This window comes from Heterodontus francisci, chromosome 4 (genome assembly GCF_036365525.1).
Source record: "Heterodontus francisci isolate sHetFra1 chromosome 4, sHetFra1.hap1, whole genome shotgun sequence".
NCBI lineage: Eukaryota > Metazoa > Chordata > Chondrichthyes > Heterodontiformes > Heterodontidae > Heterodontus > Heterodontus francisci.
Window position 1 is genome coordinate 58,147,585 of NC_090374.1, and position 16,116 is coordinate 58,163,700.

Here is a 16,116-nt window from a genome sequence, read left to right on the forward strand (position 1 = left end):
TCATGGGATTTGCTGGGGGTGAGCTATGAACAAGGGTGGCGTGCGGCCCAGATGCAGGCATGTATCTGTCATTGATGAGGTTATAACCTCTCTGTCATCGCACTGACAGTGGCAATCTCATCGTGTTGCACACCCTGTATTCACATCCAAACCCCAGAAAAGAGCATTGGAACATAGCACACACCTTGGCAGGAGGTCGTTGACCCTCTTCCTGCATTGAACTCAGTTGCGTCAGGTAACTCTATGGCTGCTGATCTCCTTTGCAATCTCCATCCAGGCTTGCTTGCTCAGGCAGGAGGACCTCTTCTTGCCATCGCTGGGGAAGGCAGCTCCCGCCTTTCCCTTGCAGCCTGGCGAGGAATCTGCAGGGAGGCATCACTGAAACATGGGGCCACCCTTGGTCAACCCTCTGCCATCCTCTCCACTCTTCCTAGGTGGGGTTGAGTATTGTAGGAAACAGTACTGTGACCTTTTATGCCTCACAGTACACTAACCTTCTCTTGACTGCAAGGCAGGAGTGAATGCAGGGCTGTTAGGCTTTTAAAGATGCTGACAGCACCTAATCCGCTGTCTGCTGACAACATAATTGACATCTCACCTCCCCCCCGCCACGTGATTGGGGGTGATCATTATGTTAAATAGCTGCCTGCCGTGCAATTGCGGCAGCGCAGCTGCACGTGTGATGCGTGGGCACGCCACATGCTGCGGGCTCATTAAATTCAGCCCAAAGTGCCCGAAACCTGCAGGGCTACTGACCAAGAGCTGGAAAGTGGGATTAAGCTGGATAGCTGGCACATACATAATGGGTGAATGCTCTCCTTTCTGCTATAAATTTTCTATATTTCTACTTCTGTAATGCCCTGAAAGCCCTGTGATGTCTCTGTTGGTGTGGAACTGAGACATATAAAGCAGGATGGTTTAAAAGAAAAAGAAGCAATTGATGGAAATTGGAAATAAATGAAGAAAATTGCTGGAAAAGCACAGCAGGGTTGTCAACATCTCAACATCTGTAAAGAGAAAGGGTATGTCAACACTTCACACATAGACCCTTCATCAGAACCCTGAGTTTTGATGAAGGGTCAAATTACCTGCCAGTGGTCACTGGAGGGCCGTGTCAACTAGCGGACTGTACGCCACCATGTGTGAGCTAAAGCTGCAAGGGAGAGGAGTACAGGAGCTTGGTCAGATAGGAAACTAAAAAGGAAAATCGTGAGACAAAATTTTCGTGTTGCTCTGAAAAGTCAATGATGTCATTTATTTATTGTTTGGAATGTTATGCTGTGTGAAAATCTGGTGCAGGATGTAAAACCATGGAAAGATAGCAACAATATTTCAAACTTGTTACGGTGTTTGGGATTTAACAGGAGTTGTAAGAATACATTGGTTTAATGCCAGCATTCAGAGTGCCATCTTTTGGTAGCATTTGTTTTTGCAGCCCATGAGAACTTTGTTTTGGTGGGTGTGACATCGAGACGGGTTTGATCAGTTTTATTATCATGATATTCTCATGGAATGGTGCTGCAGTGAGGGTAGGAAAAGTGCCTCTTTCTGAATTAGGGTTGCACGACCTCACTAGTTTATGGGAAATTGCTCCCCTAACAAACACAACAACAACAACTTATATTTATACAGTGCCTTTAGCAAAATGTGCCAAGGCACTTCACAGGAACATTATGAAACAAAATATAGCATGGAGCCACATAAGAAAATATTAGGTCAGATGACCAAAAGCTTGGACAAAAAGGTAGGTTTTAAGGAGTGGCTTAAAGGAGGAAAGCAAGATAGAGAGGCAAGAGTTGGAAGGAGAGAATTCCAGAACGTAGGGCCACGGTAACTGAAGGCACGGCCATCAATGGTGGAGCGAATAAAATAGGGGATACTCAAGAGGCCAGAATTAGATGAGTGTATGACTGTAACAGTCCTGCTTTCTGCTCTTGCCCTGAATTGAAAAATTTCATTGACTTTGTTTCCAGTTTCCACCCTTCTCTCGCCTTCACATGGTCCATCTCCAGCTCTTCTCTTCCCTTCCTCAACTTCTCTGTCTCTATTTCTGGGAATAGACTGTCAACCAATATTCATTATAAGCCCACAAACTCCCACGGCTAGCTGGACTACACTTCCTCACACCTCACTTTCTGCAAGTACTCTATTCCATTCTCCCAGTTTCTCCATCTCCATTGCATCTGTTCAGATGATGCAACCTTCCATACTAGCAATTCCAATATGTCTTCCTTTTTCCTCAACCGAAGAACCTCCCCCCCCCCCCACCCGCCCCACCACCCACCCTGATTGACAGGGCCCTCAACTGTGTCCGATCTATTTGCTCTCAGAACCATGATAGTGTTCGCCTTGTCCTCACCTTCCACCCCACCAGCCTCCGTATTCAATGGATCATCCTTCACCATTTCTGCCACTTCCAGCGTGATGCCACCACCAAACACATCTTCCCCTCCCTTCCCCTTTCAGCATTCCAAAGAGACCATTCCCTCCGCGACACCCTGGTCCACTCCTCAGTTACTCCCAACACCTCCCCTTTCTCCTATGGCACCTTTCCATGCAAACACAGGAGCTGTAACATTTGCCCTTTCACCACCTCTCTTCCCACCATCCAGGGTGGCAGACACTCCTTCCAGATGAAACAGCGATTTGCTTGTACTTCTTTCAATTTGGTATACCGTATTCACAGCTCACAATGTGGGACACTAAACGCAGACTGGGTGACCGCTTTGTAGAACACTTCGTTCAGTCTGCAAGCACGACCCCGAGATTCTCGAGCTTGTCATTTTAATTCTCCACCTTGCTCCCACTCTGATCTTTCTGTCCTTGACCTACTACAGTGTTCCAGTGAAGCTCAACGTAAACTCGAGTAACAGCACCTCTTCTTTCGGCTGGACACTTTGCAGCCTTCTGGTCTCAACATTGAGTTCAATCATTTTAGATCATAACCTCTGCCCCTGCTTTTTTTTCCTTTTTTCGTTTTTTTTTGCTATTCCCCCTCCTCACCGCCCACCTTGTTTCTTTCTTAATCACTTTACTTTGTGTTCAAACAGCTGCTATTCTGCCATCTACATCTCATCCAGGCACATCTTTTATTTCTTTACTTGGCATTGTACCATGAAACATTTTGTCATTTAATCTCTCCTGCACTCCACCTATCAAAAACCTTTCTTTTTGTTCTTCTTCTCTCCTCCCTGCCCCATACCCCCCCCCCCCCCCCCCCCCCCACAAGTTCAAAACCTATTACATTTATAACCTTTGCCAGTTCTGATGAAAGGTCATCGACCTGAAACATTCACTTCGGTTTTCTCTCCACAGATGCTGCCAGACCTGCTGTGTATTACCAGCATTTTCTGTTTTTGTTTCAGAATCAGATGAGCGCAGATATCTCGGAGGGTTGTGCGGCTGGAGGAGATTACAGAGATAGGGAGGGGTGAGGCCATTTCGCATTTGTAAACAGGGATGAGAATTTTAAATCAAGACATTGCTTGACTGGAAGTCAGTGTATGTCAATGAGCACAGGGGCAATATATGAACAGGACATTGGCAGCAGAGTTTTGAATGACCTCAAGTTTACAGAGGGTAGAATGTAGGAGACCAACCAGGAGTGTGTTGGAATAATCAAGTCTAGCGATAACAAAGGCATGGATGAGGATTTCAGCAGCAGATGATCTGAGGCAGGGCCAAGTCGGGTGATGTTACAGAGGTGGAAATAGGTGATGGAGCGCATATGGGGTCGGAAGCTTATCTCAAGGTCAAATATGACACCAAGGTTGCAAACAGTCTGGTTTAGTCTCAGACAGAGAGAGGGTTGGAGCCCAGTAACTAGACAGCAGCATTTGGAGTGGGACTGAAGACAATGGCTTCAGTGTTCCCCATATTTAATTATAGAACATTTCTGCTCATCCACAACTGGATGTGATTAGCAGTCTGATAATATAGCAACAGTGGAGGAATCGAGAGATGTGGTGGTGAGGTAGAGCTAGGTTTCATCAGTATACACATGAAAACTAATGCTGTGCTTTTAGATGATGTCACCGAAGGGCAGCAGGTAGATGAATAGGAGTGGGGATGAGGGATAGATCCTTGGGGGGCACCAGAGGTAGTGGTGCAGAAGCAGGAAGAGACCCCATTGCAAGTGATACTCTGGCTATTATTGGATAGATAAGAATGGAACCAGGCAAGAGCAATCCCATCCAGCTGGACGACAGTGCAGAGGCTTTGGAGGAGGATGGTATGATCCACCATGCCAAAGGCTGCAGACAGGTTGAGAAAGACGAGGAGGGATAGTTTACCTTTATCACAGTCACATAGCGTATCATTTGTGACTTTTGATAAGAGCTTTTTCAGTATTATGGCCAGGGTGGAAATCTGATTGGAGCAAGTCAAACATGAAGTTCCAGGAAAGATTGGTACCGATTTGGGAGATGGCAACACATTCAAGGGCTTTGGAGGGAAAAGGGAAAGTTGGAGATTGGACGGTAGTTTGCAAGGACTGTGGGGGTCAAGAGTTGTTTTTTTGAGGAGAGGTGCAATTGGTGTAACAAAATTGTGAACACATTGTTTATGTGTGATTAACATATAGCTATGTTCAGTGCATAAAGGAAGTCTTTGCTCAAGGTATTTTTCTCCTCCCATGCCCCAGGACACAATTGTAGCATCTCTACTATTACCCTGGTTGAGATCAGCTAACTGGAATTGTCTGGTCTGGCAGGTTCATCTTTTTCAACTTTCCATCGAAAGAGTTTGTTTCCAGGACAGTTCGATTTTATAAAGCTGCTGCATTTATAGTGGCAGATGGAGCAGGCTAGATTTGAGTGACTGATTGGAACTCATGACAGATCTCGATAGAGAAAGAAAGATTGATTGATCGATTGATTGAGCTATATAGATATATATCTATACGTATCAGTATATAAATATATATCAGCATTCACAACTTCAATATGTCCTCAAACGTTTAACAGCCAGTGAAGTACTTTTGATGTGCAATCACTGTTGTAATGTAAAAAAAATAACATATACAAATAGTTTTTAGCTGTATATTAATGTTTCTATGACCATAGCAAGAATGATAGTGAATGGTGAAAATTACAATTACCACAGTGATGTCCCTGTTTCCATACATGCCAATCAGCTGTCAAAGCAGGCCTGGCATTTTGATGCTTCCATGTTCATTTTAAAAACCAATGTTATTTTGTCACATGCACTTATGGATATTTTATTTGTAACAGCGACATGTCAGGATCTGGGGCTGAAGCAGAGTGTGTTCTGTGTACATAGAGTAATTTGTGGATATTACTCCAATGCTTATAGTTATCTGTGATTCACACCATTGACAATAGCTCCAGGATTTTATTTTGGAGGGAGTTGGAATTGTACTGGATGATGTTAGGTGGATTTTGTTTTGAAAGCAGAAACATTTTACTAATGAGCTTGTTGCTATTATCTCAAGGTGCAATTTGACCATATTTGTGGTTGAGATTGTGTGAGAAAATAAAACCAGGGTCATGTGATTAAATTCTGCTTTGTTCCATTCAGGCTAATGGCGATAAATACATTTTCGATTATTAAGTTAGCTTCTGCCTCTGGGCAAAGGTTATTGTGGTTGATTTGGTATGTGTTTTTTGTTATATAAATTTATCCTACGACAGAGAACTTTAAATTGCAAAAATCGATCCCACTGAAATTAAATTTCTATGGTGCAGTAATGCTGTAATTCCAGAGGCACCTTGTGGGTAATTTTTACAAGTCCACACTAGCAGCAGGGAACATCATTCACCACCAACCTTTATTAGGAATTTGAGCATACTATCATTTTAATGGATGGTAAATCACACACCTGAATTCCTGATACATGTTCTGACTGGTGAGGCTGTCAACTGGGAGCACAAATTTGTAAAATTTATCCCTCTCATATCCATTGATAACCAGCCAGAATTTATATGAATGAGCATGATCAAATAGCTTTCACTGAATGTTGGATGTTGCAATTTCACATTCACTTCAGAATGTTTGGACTGCCAATATAACTTGTGGGTGTTATTACGACAGGGTGAGGAAGGGGTCTCAGGCTCCCCTCTTGCCCCTTTCCTGGTTTGGCCATAACAGGGTTTATCTTTTGGAAACACAGTCATTTTAGCTTACCCCCCCCCCCCCCCACTCAGTGAGTCCTTTCTCACTGCACTCTAATTGTGATTGCAAATGAACCAATCAGACAGGTTTTCTTAAGTTTAAACGAGAAACATGTAAGTTTATTAGCCTTATGACTCTAACTCGGTTAAAATTACTAAAATACACGACGCAACCACAGTAGCATGTATACGAGATAAACACACATACAAATACATACAGAGGGAAAGAAAGAATTGTGGGGGGTAAGTGGTGGAAGTACATTTCATAATAGAGGGAACTCAGTTACTGGGTGGAAATGTCCTTTATAAAAGTTGAAGTCTTGGAGTTCTCGCAGGGGCCCAGTGCCCAATTTCCAACTCACTTCTCTGGTACCAGAAGGCTGAAGAGGTGCTCTGTTTTGAGGCTGAAGCTGCTACCATGGGTACCTGGGACTTTGCTGGCGAGAGAGACTAGTAGACACCTTCCTTCTCTTTTGTGTTCAAATTGCAATCTGTTACCTTTCTGTGTGGCACAATTCAAAAATTCAACTCAGCAGGTTCTTGGGGGGGTGGAGGGGGGGACGGAGGGTGGTTGCTGGACTTCAAAGCTTACTAGACACACTCGGTGGGGTGTGGAGTGCTGGCTCTTACACAGACAAAATGTGGATCATCACTGTTGCCCAGACCAATCTTGTTAATTGAATCAGTGAGCACTTCCATTGTCTTTCTATTCAACTGTCTCTCAGAATGCAAATAAGCAACCATGTTTTTAGCTGCTCGGTTCTATTTTTTTTAAAATAGGTTCTGTGCAATGTACAGTAAAAAAAAGGTTCAATAGTGTCCCATATGACGAAATTAATATGTTTCCATTTGGCAGGTGTGATTTCCGACAGTGTGCTCACCCATTACCTATGGTCTCTAATCCTTCCATCTTGTTTTTGGAAGAGCAACCTTTCAGAATCATTGTTATTAGCTGTACTCATATCTAATCACTAACTTTTTGTCAAGGACTATAATATTGTGATTACTCTTTCAATTTTTGTGGCTCCATAAATATTGGGTGAGCTTTACTGTATCACTCCTCCTGGTCCATACAGGCATTTAATCGCTGCTTGAGGATGTCGGTGGTGTGGTCAAATAAGGCACAGGTGTCCTCAGCTCTTGTCCTTGGGTTACACATTGGTGTTGTACTCAACAACTATACTCCATGTCCTTCGACTCTGAGCAGCCCTCCCCACATGCTTTATGGTTGTTCAGTACTGTTTGCAGCATTGTCTACTGGAGGTTGAAAGAACCACCAATTTAGTGGACATTCACTCACAAAGTTTGTGGAATGGCAGTCTTTTTTGCTGCCTGTTGCATTTCAATTCACTGTCCCTAGCAAGGTTGGGAAATGTGAAAGTGATTTCCCATAGTTGCTTAGAAACAGCCTGCTGCATAAAAGTTCAACACAGCTGTAACTTATATGGCCACTGGTAGAGTCATCCCTATAATGCAACTGGCTCCCGAGGGGTGTGAAGTGTGTCATCAAATTGTATGCAGATGTATTTGGACATCTCCAGAAAGAATAGCTTGGCCCTGTACACATAGTAGTAGCATAAGGATGAATTCTAATAGAATATCTAAACTGCAAGTGCAGCTGGCTGTCATGCCCCTTCTGGTCCTACTACTCCTCCTAAATCTGCAAATGGGAAGTTATGTCCATAAGGAGAGCAAATGCTGTGCAACTTTAAGAAGCTGTCAGAAAAACACCAAGTGTTCAACAACAGTAATATTGCAAATTTGCAAACATATACCAAAAACAGGAGTGAACTTTCCAACCAAGGATCCATTTGAAGGCAAAAGTTTTCCCTTGCAACACTTCATTTGCATGAGCACTTAACGTATGGAAAGCTGTTCAGAACCTGTGCTCATATTCCAGGGACAAAGAACAAAGAACAAAGAAAATTACAGCACAGGAACAGGCCCTTCGGCCCTCCAAGCCTGCGCCGATCCAGATCCTCTATCTAAACATGTCGCCTATTTTCTAAGGGTCTGTGTCTCTTTACTTCCTGCCCATTCATGCATCTGTCTAGATGCATCTTAAAAGACGCTATCGTGCCCGCATCTACCACCTCCGCTGGCAACGCGTTCCAGGCACCCACCACCCTCTGCGTATCCCCCCTAAACTTTTCCCCTTTCACTTTGAACTCGTGGCCCCTAGTAATTGAATCCCCCACTCTGGGAAAAAGCTTCTTGCTATCCACCCTGTCTATACCTCTTATGATTTTGTACACCTCAATCAGGTCCCCCCTCAACCTCCGTCTTTCTAATGAAAATAATCCTAATCTACTCAACCTCTCTTCATAGCTAGCGCCCTCCATACCAGGCAACATCCTGGTCAACCTCCTCTGCACCCTCTACAAAGCATCCACATCCTTTTGGTAATGTGGCGACCAGAACTGCACGCAGTATTCCAAATGTGGCCGAACCAAAGTCCTATACAACTGTAACATGACCTGCCAACTCTTGTACTCAATACCCCGTCCGATGAAGGAAAGCATGCCGTATGCCTTCTTAACCACTCTATTGACCTGCGTTGCCACCTTCAGGGAACAATGGATCTGAACACCCAAATCTCTCTGTACATCAATTTTCCCCAGGACTTTTCCATTTACTGTATAGTTCATTCTTGAATTGGATCTTCCAAAATGCATCACCTCGCATTTGCCTGGATTGAACTCCATCTGCCATTTCTCTGCCCAACTCTCCAGTCTATCTATATTCTGCTGTATTCTCTGACAGTCCCCTTCACTATCTGCTACTCCACCAATCTTAGTGTCGTCTGCAAACTTGCTAATCAGACCATCTATACTTTCCTCCAAATCATTTATGTATATCACAAACAACAGTGGTCCCAGCACAGATCCCTGTGGAACACCACTGGTCACATGTCTCCATTTTGAGAAACTCCCTTCCACTGCTCCTCTCTGTCTCCTGTTGCCCAGCCAGTTCTTTATCCATCTAGCTAGTACATCTTGGACCCCATGCACCTTCACTTTCTCCATCAGCCTACCATGGGGAACCTTATCAAACGCCTTACTGAAGTCCATGTATATGACATCTACAGCCCTTCCCTCATCAATCAACTTTGTCACTTCCTCAAAGAATTCTATTAAGTTGGTAAGACATGACCTTCCCTGCACAAAACCATGTTGCCTATCACTGATAAGCCTATTTTCTTCCAAATGGGAATAGATCCTATCCCTCAGTATCTTCTCCAGCTGCTTCCCTACCACTGACGTCAGGCTCACCGGTCTATAATTACCTGGATTGTCCTTCTTAAACAAGGGGACAACATTAGCAATTCTCCAGTCCTCCGGGACCTCACCCATGTTTAAGGATGCTGCAGAGATATCTGTTAAGGCCCCAGCTATTTCCTCTCTCGTTTCCCTCAGTAACCTGGGATAGATCCCATCCGGACCTGGGGACTTGTCCACCTTAATGCCTTTTAGAATACCCAACATTTCCTCCCTCCTTATGCCAACTTGACCTAGAGTAATCAAACATCTGTTCCTAACCTCAACATCCTTCATGTCCCTCTCCTCGGTGAATACCGATGCAAAGTACTCATTTAGAATCTCACCCATTTTCTCTGACTCCACGCATAACATTCCTCCTTTGTCCTTCAGTGGGCCAATCCTTTCTCTAGTTACCCTCTTGCTCCTTATATATGAATAGAACGCTTTGGGATTTTCCTTAAACCTGTTTGCTGAAGATATTTCATGACCCCTTTTAGCCCTCTTAATTCCTCGTTTCAGATTGGTCCTCCATTCCAGATATTCTTTCAAAGCTTCGTCTTTCTTCAGCCGCCTAGACCTTATGTATGCTTCCTTTTTCCTCTTAGCTAGTCTCACAATTTCACCTGTCATCCATGGTTCCCTAATCTTGCCATTTCTATCCCTCATTTTCACAGGAACATGTCTCTCCTGCACACTAATCAACCTCTCTTTAAAAGCCTCCCACGTATCACATGTGGATTTACCTTCAAACAGCTGCTCCCAATCTACATTCCCCAGCTCCTGCCGAATTTTGGTATAGTTGGCCTTCCCCCAATTTAGCACTCTTCCTTTAGGATCACTCTCGTCTTTGTCCATGAGTATTTTAAAGCTTACGGAATTGTGATCACTATTCCCTACTGAAACTTCAACCACCTGGCCGGGCTCAATCCCTAACACCAGGTCCAGTATGGACCCTTCCCGAGTTGGACTATTTACATAATGCTCTAGAAAACCCTCCTGGATGCTCCTTACAAATTCTGCTCCATCTAGACCTCTAACACTAAGTGAATCCCAGTCAATGTTGGGAAAATTAAAATCTCCTATCACCACCACCCTGTTGCTCCTACATCTTTCCTTAATCTGTTTACATATTTGTACCTCTATCTCACGCTCGCTGTTGGGAGGCCTGTAGTACAGCCCCAACATTGTTACCGCACCCTTCCTATTTCTGAGTTCTGCCCATATTGCCTCACTGCTCGAGTCCTCCATAGTGCCCTCCTTCAGCACAGCTGACATCCTGTCATTTGCATGAGCTGGGCATATAATTGGTGGAATCACTATAAAAACATGTCTGATCATGGTATGGAGCACTGTATCATTGAGAGCTTTGTATGCTTCAGGTCTGGGCACCCTATAATATAGAAAATGGATACCCAGTGCTCTTTGCACCAAGCCTCACATCATTCATGCTATTGAGTATGAACTGTAATATTCAAGTAGAATATAATCGTTCTTGTGCTGTTCTAACGAAGGAAAGATCAGTAGAATGTAACTCGTTGCAGCTGAATAGTGGAGACAAAAAGAAAAATTGTGAATCCTGGAACTTTGGAGTGGAAAAAAAACTAGGTATGCCCAACTGGTTGATCAGCATGAGGTATTTGAATAGTAGAGAAATAGGGAGGGATAGACGTCCTGAAATTCTGGTGATCATGGAAGAACTTTGCAGAGTTTTTACTCAGAAGATTAAATGTGTAAAGCAGAATCCATCATAGGATTGATGTGTAGAAAACATTGTCGTTCAGAAGGAACAAGCCAAATAACTGAGTGACATTTTCTTACTCAATGCTTTCCTGTGCTTTTAATAAAATGAAAAATGCCTTTAGGTCTTGGAAAAGTTGACAAAGTTCAATTAGATTGTTCTTGCAATATGGTGCTCATATTAGATGTGCACTGGGCAGCGAGGAAGAAATTTTCTTAATAATGGGCTGTATAGGTCTTATGTAAAAACTTTAATAAATATGAACCTTCTTCTTCAATGCTCTGACAAGTAATTGACTGTGAGGAAATGCTTACATAGATAAAACAATCAAGCGTTTTTCATCTAAGAGGATTTACTGACAAAATGTGGATACCCACCTGTGAATACTAATGAGTTTATTATTTTCTAATTGCTCAGGATTTTGAGATGAACAGTGAACTGAAGTCAAACATTGTAAATTTGTTAGAGGAAGTGATGCGTGATCATGATCTGCTGCCCCAAGAAAGGAAAGCCACAGCCAACATTTTAAGGTAATATTTTTATGCTGTGCTAATAATTCCTTGTTGTGGTCTGTATTGACCACTTAACCTACTTAAAAATGTAATAACAGGGTGACAACATTTTCTTAGAAGAACCTAGGGTATCAGTGCTCTAAAGGCAATTTGTATCTAGAGGCATTGAATGCAAATGCAAGGAGATAATGTTGAATTTGTAAAAGATCCTAGATAAACAGTTCTAGGAGTATTGTTTAAAATTTTAGGCTCTCCTTTATAGAAAATATATAAAGACAATAGGATATATGAAGTGTAGATTAACTGGCATGTTACTGGAGATAAGAGTTTATAGCTATAAAGTGAGACTTAACAAATTAGAGTATTTTTCAGTAGGACTGAGAAGGCTAAGTGGTGACCTGATAGAGACATTCACAATTATGAAGGTTAATAATAAGATAAATAGTGATAGATTCTGGTTGGTGAGAAAGTAACAAGAGGTTGCAGGTTTAAGATAATCTTCTTCTTTGGCCTCCTTGTCTCGAGAGACAATGGGTAAGCGCCTAGAGGTGGTCAGTGGTTTGTGAAGCAGCACCTGGAGTGGCTATAAAGGCCAATTCTAGAGTGACAGACTCTTCCACAAGTGCTGTAGGTAAAGATGGTTGTCGGGGCTGTTACATAAATAGATAAATTAGATAATTAGATAAATAGTGATAGATTCTGGTTGGTGAGAAAGTAACAAGAGAGTGCACGTTTAAGATAATCACAATAAGAAATAAAGGGAGAGGGCAAAAAAAAAGATTTGCACAGAGGGTGGTAAAAATATGGAACTCTGCCACAAACCATTGCTGAAGCTAAAACCATAAATTGTCTTGAATGAGAATTATTTCTTTAAGGATTAGAAATATTACAGGGTTTGGAGAGCAAGCATAAGATGGAAGTTCAACTTAGTTGGTCATGTGAACATTTGATAGGCTGGTCTGTTTCTGTGCTATAACATTCTATGGCCTCCTAAGGGAAAGGAGGTGGAACAGTGTATCAATAACAGTATTAGGCCCATAGGTTAAATGAGATTGGGTGGGACCATTTGAATTAGGTTCAAGTACAATGACAGATTTAAGGTGGATGGAGGCAAGAATACTAAAAGATTAGGATTGGGAGATCAAGTCACTAACAAAACCCTAAATTAAAAATAAATAGAACATTTTTAAAGAGCAACCTCATGAGGAATTGGGCATCAAGAATATACTTACTTTATATTTAAAAATTGTTCTTGTTTACAGCAATGAGAGTCAGCAGCATCTAATTACACAACCAGCCTTGTGTTCAGACAAGTAAAAAATAGTGCCAACTGTAATTGGCAAGACTAGAATCATATTGCAGACTGTGCTTTGCACTCTGTGAATCAGAAAGAAGCTCTGAACATGTATGCTGACACACATGCTCAGATCTCTGCTCCACCATCAATTTCTTTTCCTTGTTATGACACCATGGGTGATAGGGGACACATCCTCATTAAAGATATATCATAATAAATTTATAAACTTAGACCAATGGATCACCTTATTTATACTCCACAAGGTCAGTTTTCACATATTTGCTGACAACACAGCTCTACCTCACAACCACCTCTCTAATTTATCTAATTGAAGTATATAAGAAGATTAAGGGGATTGACAAAGTAAACGTAGAGAAGATGTTTCCTCTGGTGGGGCAATCTAGAACGAGAGGTCATAGTTTTAGGATAAGGGGTAGCAGATTTAAAACAGAGATGAGGAGAAATTACTTCTCTCAAAGGGTCGTGAGCCTGTGGAATTCACTACCTCAGAGTGCGGTGGATGCCGGGACATTGAGTAAATTTAAGGAGGAGATAGACAGATTTTTAATTAGTAATGGGTTGAAGGGTTATGGAGAACGGGTAGGAAAATGGAGTTGAAGCCGAGATGAGATCAGCCATGATCGTATTGAATGGCGGAGCAGGCTCAGGGGGCTGAATTGCCTACTCCTGCTCCTACGTCTTATGTTTTTATGTTCTCTCAATTCCACCAGTATTTCTCCATCATCCAGTCCTGGATGAGCAGAAATTTCCTCCAATTAAATATTGGGAAGACTGAAACTATTGTCTTCCATCCCTACTACAAACTCCACTCTCACCAACTCCATCCCTCTTCCCTGCAAATATCTGAGGCTAAACCAGACTGTCCACAACATTGGTGTCATATTTGACCCCAAGATCTGCACCATCATTAAGACCATCTATTTTCACCTCCGTAACATCACCCTACTCTGCCCCTGCCTCAGCTTATCTGCTGATGAAATCCTCATCCATGCCTTTGTTACATCCAGACTTGACTATTCCAACACACTCCTGGCTGGCCTCCCACATTTTACACTCTATAAACTTGAGGTCATCCAAAACTCTGTTGCCCATGCTGACTCACACCAAATCCTATTCACCCAACACCCCTGTGCTTGCTGATCTACATTGGCTCCCGGGTAAGCAATACCTCAATTTTAAAATTCTCATCCTTATTTTCAAATCTCTCCATGAATTGGCCCCTTCCTATCTCTGTAATCTTCTTCAGCCGCATAACCCTCGGACATACCTGCACTCTTCTAATTCTGGCCTCTTCAGCATCCCCAATTTTAATCGCACCCCCATTAGGGGCCGTGCGTTCAGCTGCCTAGGCACCAAGCTCTGAAATTCGCTCTCTAAACCTCTCTATCTCTCTACTTTTCTTTCCTCCTTTAAGAAACTCCTTAAAACCTATCTGTTTGACAAAGCTTTTAGTCATCTGCCCTCATATCTCCACATGTGGCTCAGTGTCAAATTTTGCTTTATAACACTCCTGGGACATTTTATTACGTTGGAGGCACTATTTAAGTACAAGTTTTGTTGGTACAATGCCTAACTGTATGAGGCAGCATCTTGGAGGCTTTGTGATCTTTCATCGGACTAACAGATCTGAAAATTTAACTCTGCTTCTCTCTCCACAGATGCTGCCAGACCTGCTGAGTATTTCCAGCACTTTCTGTTTTTATTTCAGATTTCCAGCATCAGCAGTATTTTGCTTTTAACTTGGAGGCTTTAGTGTGTTCAAGAATCACAGCAGAGGTTGACTCACAAGTTACACTGCCACTCTCATGCCAATGCATAACCAACATAACTTCACAGCAGCACAACAGTGTCAGTCCAATGCAGCCTAAAATTGCATAATATTACAGTGGGTTAATAGCCAGCATAAAACTGTCTACAGTTCAGCAGAAATTGCAGCAATACAATTTATTTGCATATGCAAAATGCTGCTGATTTATTATGGAGTCCCAAATGCTGTGCATAAAAGCTGCAAGTTAATTAATCAATTTTTTTATAATGACTGTAAATGCATTAGTAGTTCAATGATTTGGTTGTGTTAAATATTGTTGACTTCCGTGGTGTACATTTTTCTAATCTACATTAAACTCTCTTGTCAGCGCGCTTTCACAGGATGAATTAGATGATTGTCAGCTGCGAATGGAAGTTTTAATACAGATGGTGAGTGTGTCAATCAACAAATAAACCCACATGGTCTCCCACCCAATGAAATAGTTCTTAGGTTAAATTTAGATATCAGTAAGAATAAGGCAGTATTATAGATCAATGGATCATTAAAAACAAACTGTAGTCTTTCAATGCCACTTTCTTCTAACCCCACATTTACCTGCTATTTATTTTTATGATATTAAATATGTAACAAATGTTGTGTTCTTTAAATGGCTTTTAATTTAGAAGACACCAGGTAGAGTTACAGGCCTTATGACGTTACAACCGTGGTGGGAGGAGTACACTGTTTATTCTATATCCACTTCTTTGCAGGTCACAACATATATTTAAATTTTCACACTTACCGATAAGGTCAATTATATACTTCCCAGAATAAAACACACCAACCAGGTTTTTCTAATAAACAACAAAATTATCAGTTTATTATAAAACAAGTCTTAATCAGTAATGAAGCAAAGCATGAACACACAGATTGAAGTATAATAGTTCCTTCTTTACCTTAGCCCCTCACACATCCACACACACACACACACACACACGCACGCACGCACGCACGCACGCACGCACGCACGCACGCACGCACACACACACACACACACATACATCGGTTAACCAGAAAAATAAAAGGGGTTTTAGTTTTAGAGCTCTGTTACAAAAAAATTTAAAAAGACAAAAAAAAACCACACAGGCTCATTCTAGAAGCAAAAAAGAGAAGATATGGAAGGATGCCCTTTGTTTTGGTTTGGCGTCCCAATTGCGTATAGATCGCTGTCACTGGAATCTTCCTAGAACAGTTCTGTCCAGGCGATATTGAAGATCAGTTTGGGTAGGCTTTCCAAGAAATGCAGCAATAGAAGTTTCAGATAAGCCTTACAGCAGAAGTGAAACAATAGGGGTTTCAGTTCCCACACATTCGATACGCAGGGTTTCTTCAAATACAGGAGGAAAAAGA

At 42.1% G+C, this 16,116-nt stretch overlaps 1 protein-coding gene across 2 annotated transcripts in view; it reads left to right on the forward strand.

Annotated features, from left to right (window-relative positions):
• The window catches only part of rasgrf2b (Ras protein-specific guanine nucleotide-releasing factor 2b), a 323,823-nt gene that overhangs the window by 283,950 nt on the left and 23,757 nt on the right, over positions 1–16,116 (forward strand). For both annotated transcript variants that reach the window (XM_068028824.1, XM_068028826.1), the window contains 2 exons: positions 11,547–11,659; positions 15,095–15,155. In XM_068028824.1, the coding sequence (XP_067884925.1) occupies positions 11,547–11,659; positions 15,095–15,155 (174 nt within the window). The remainder of the gene's footprint in view (positions 1–11,546; positions 11,660–15,094; positions 15,156–16,116) is intronic.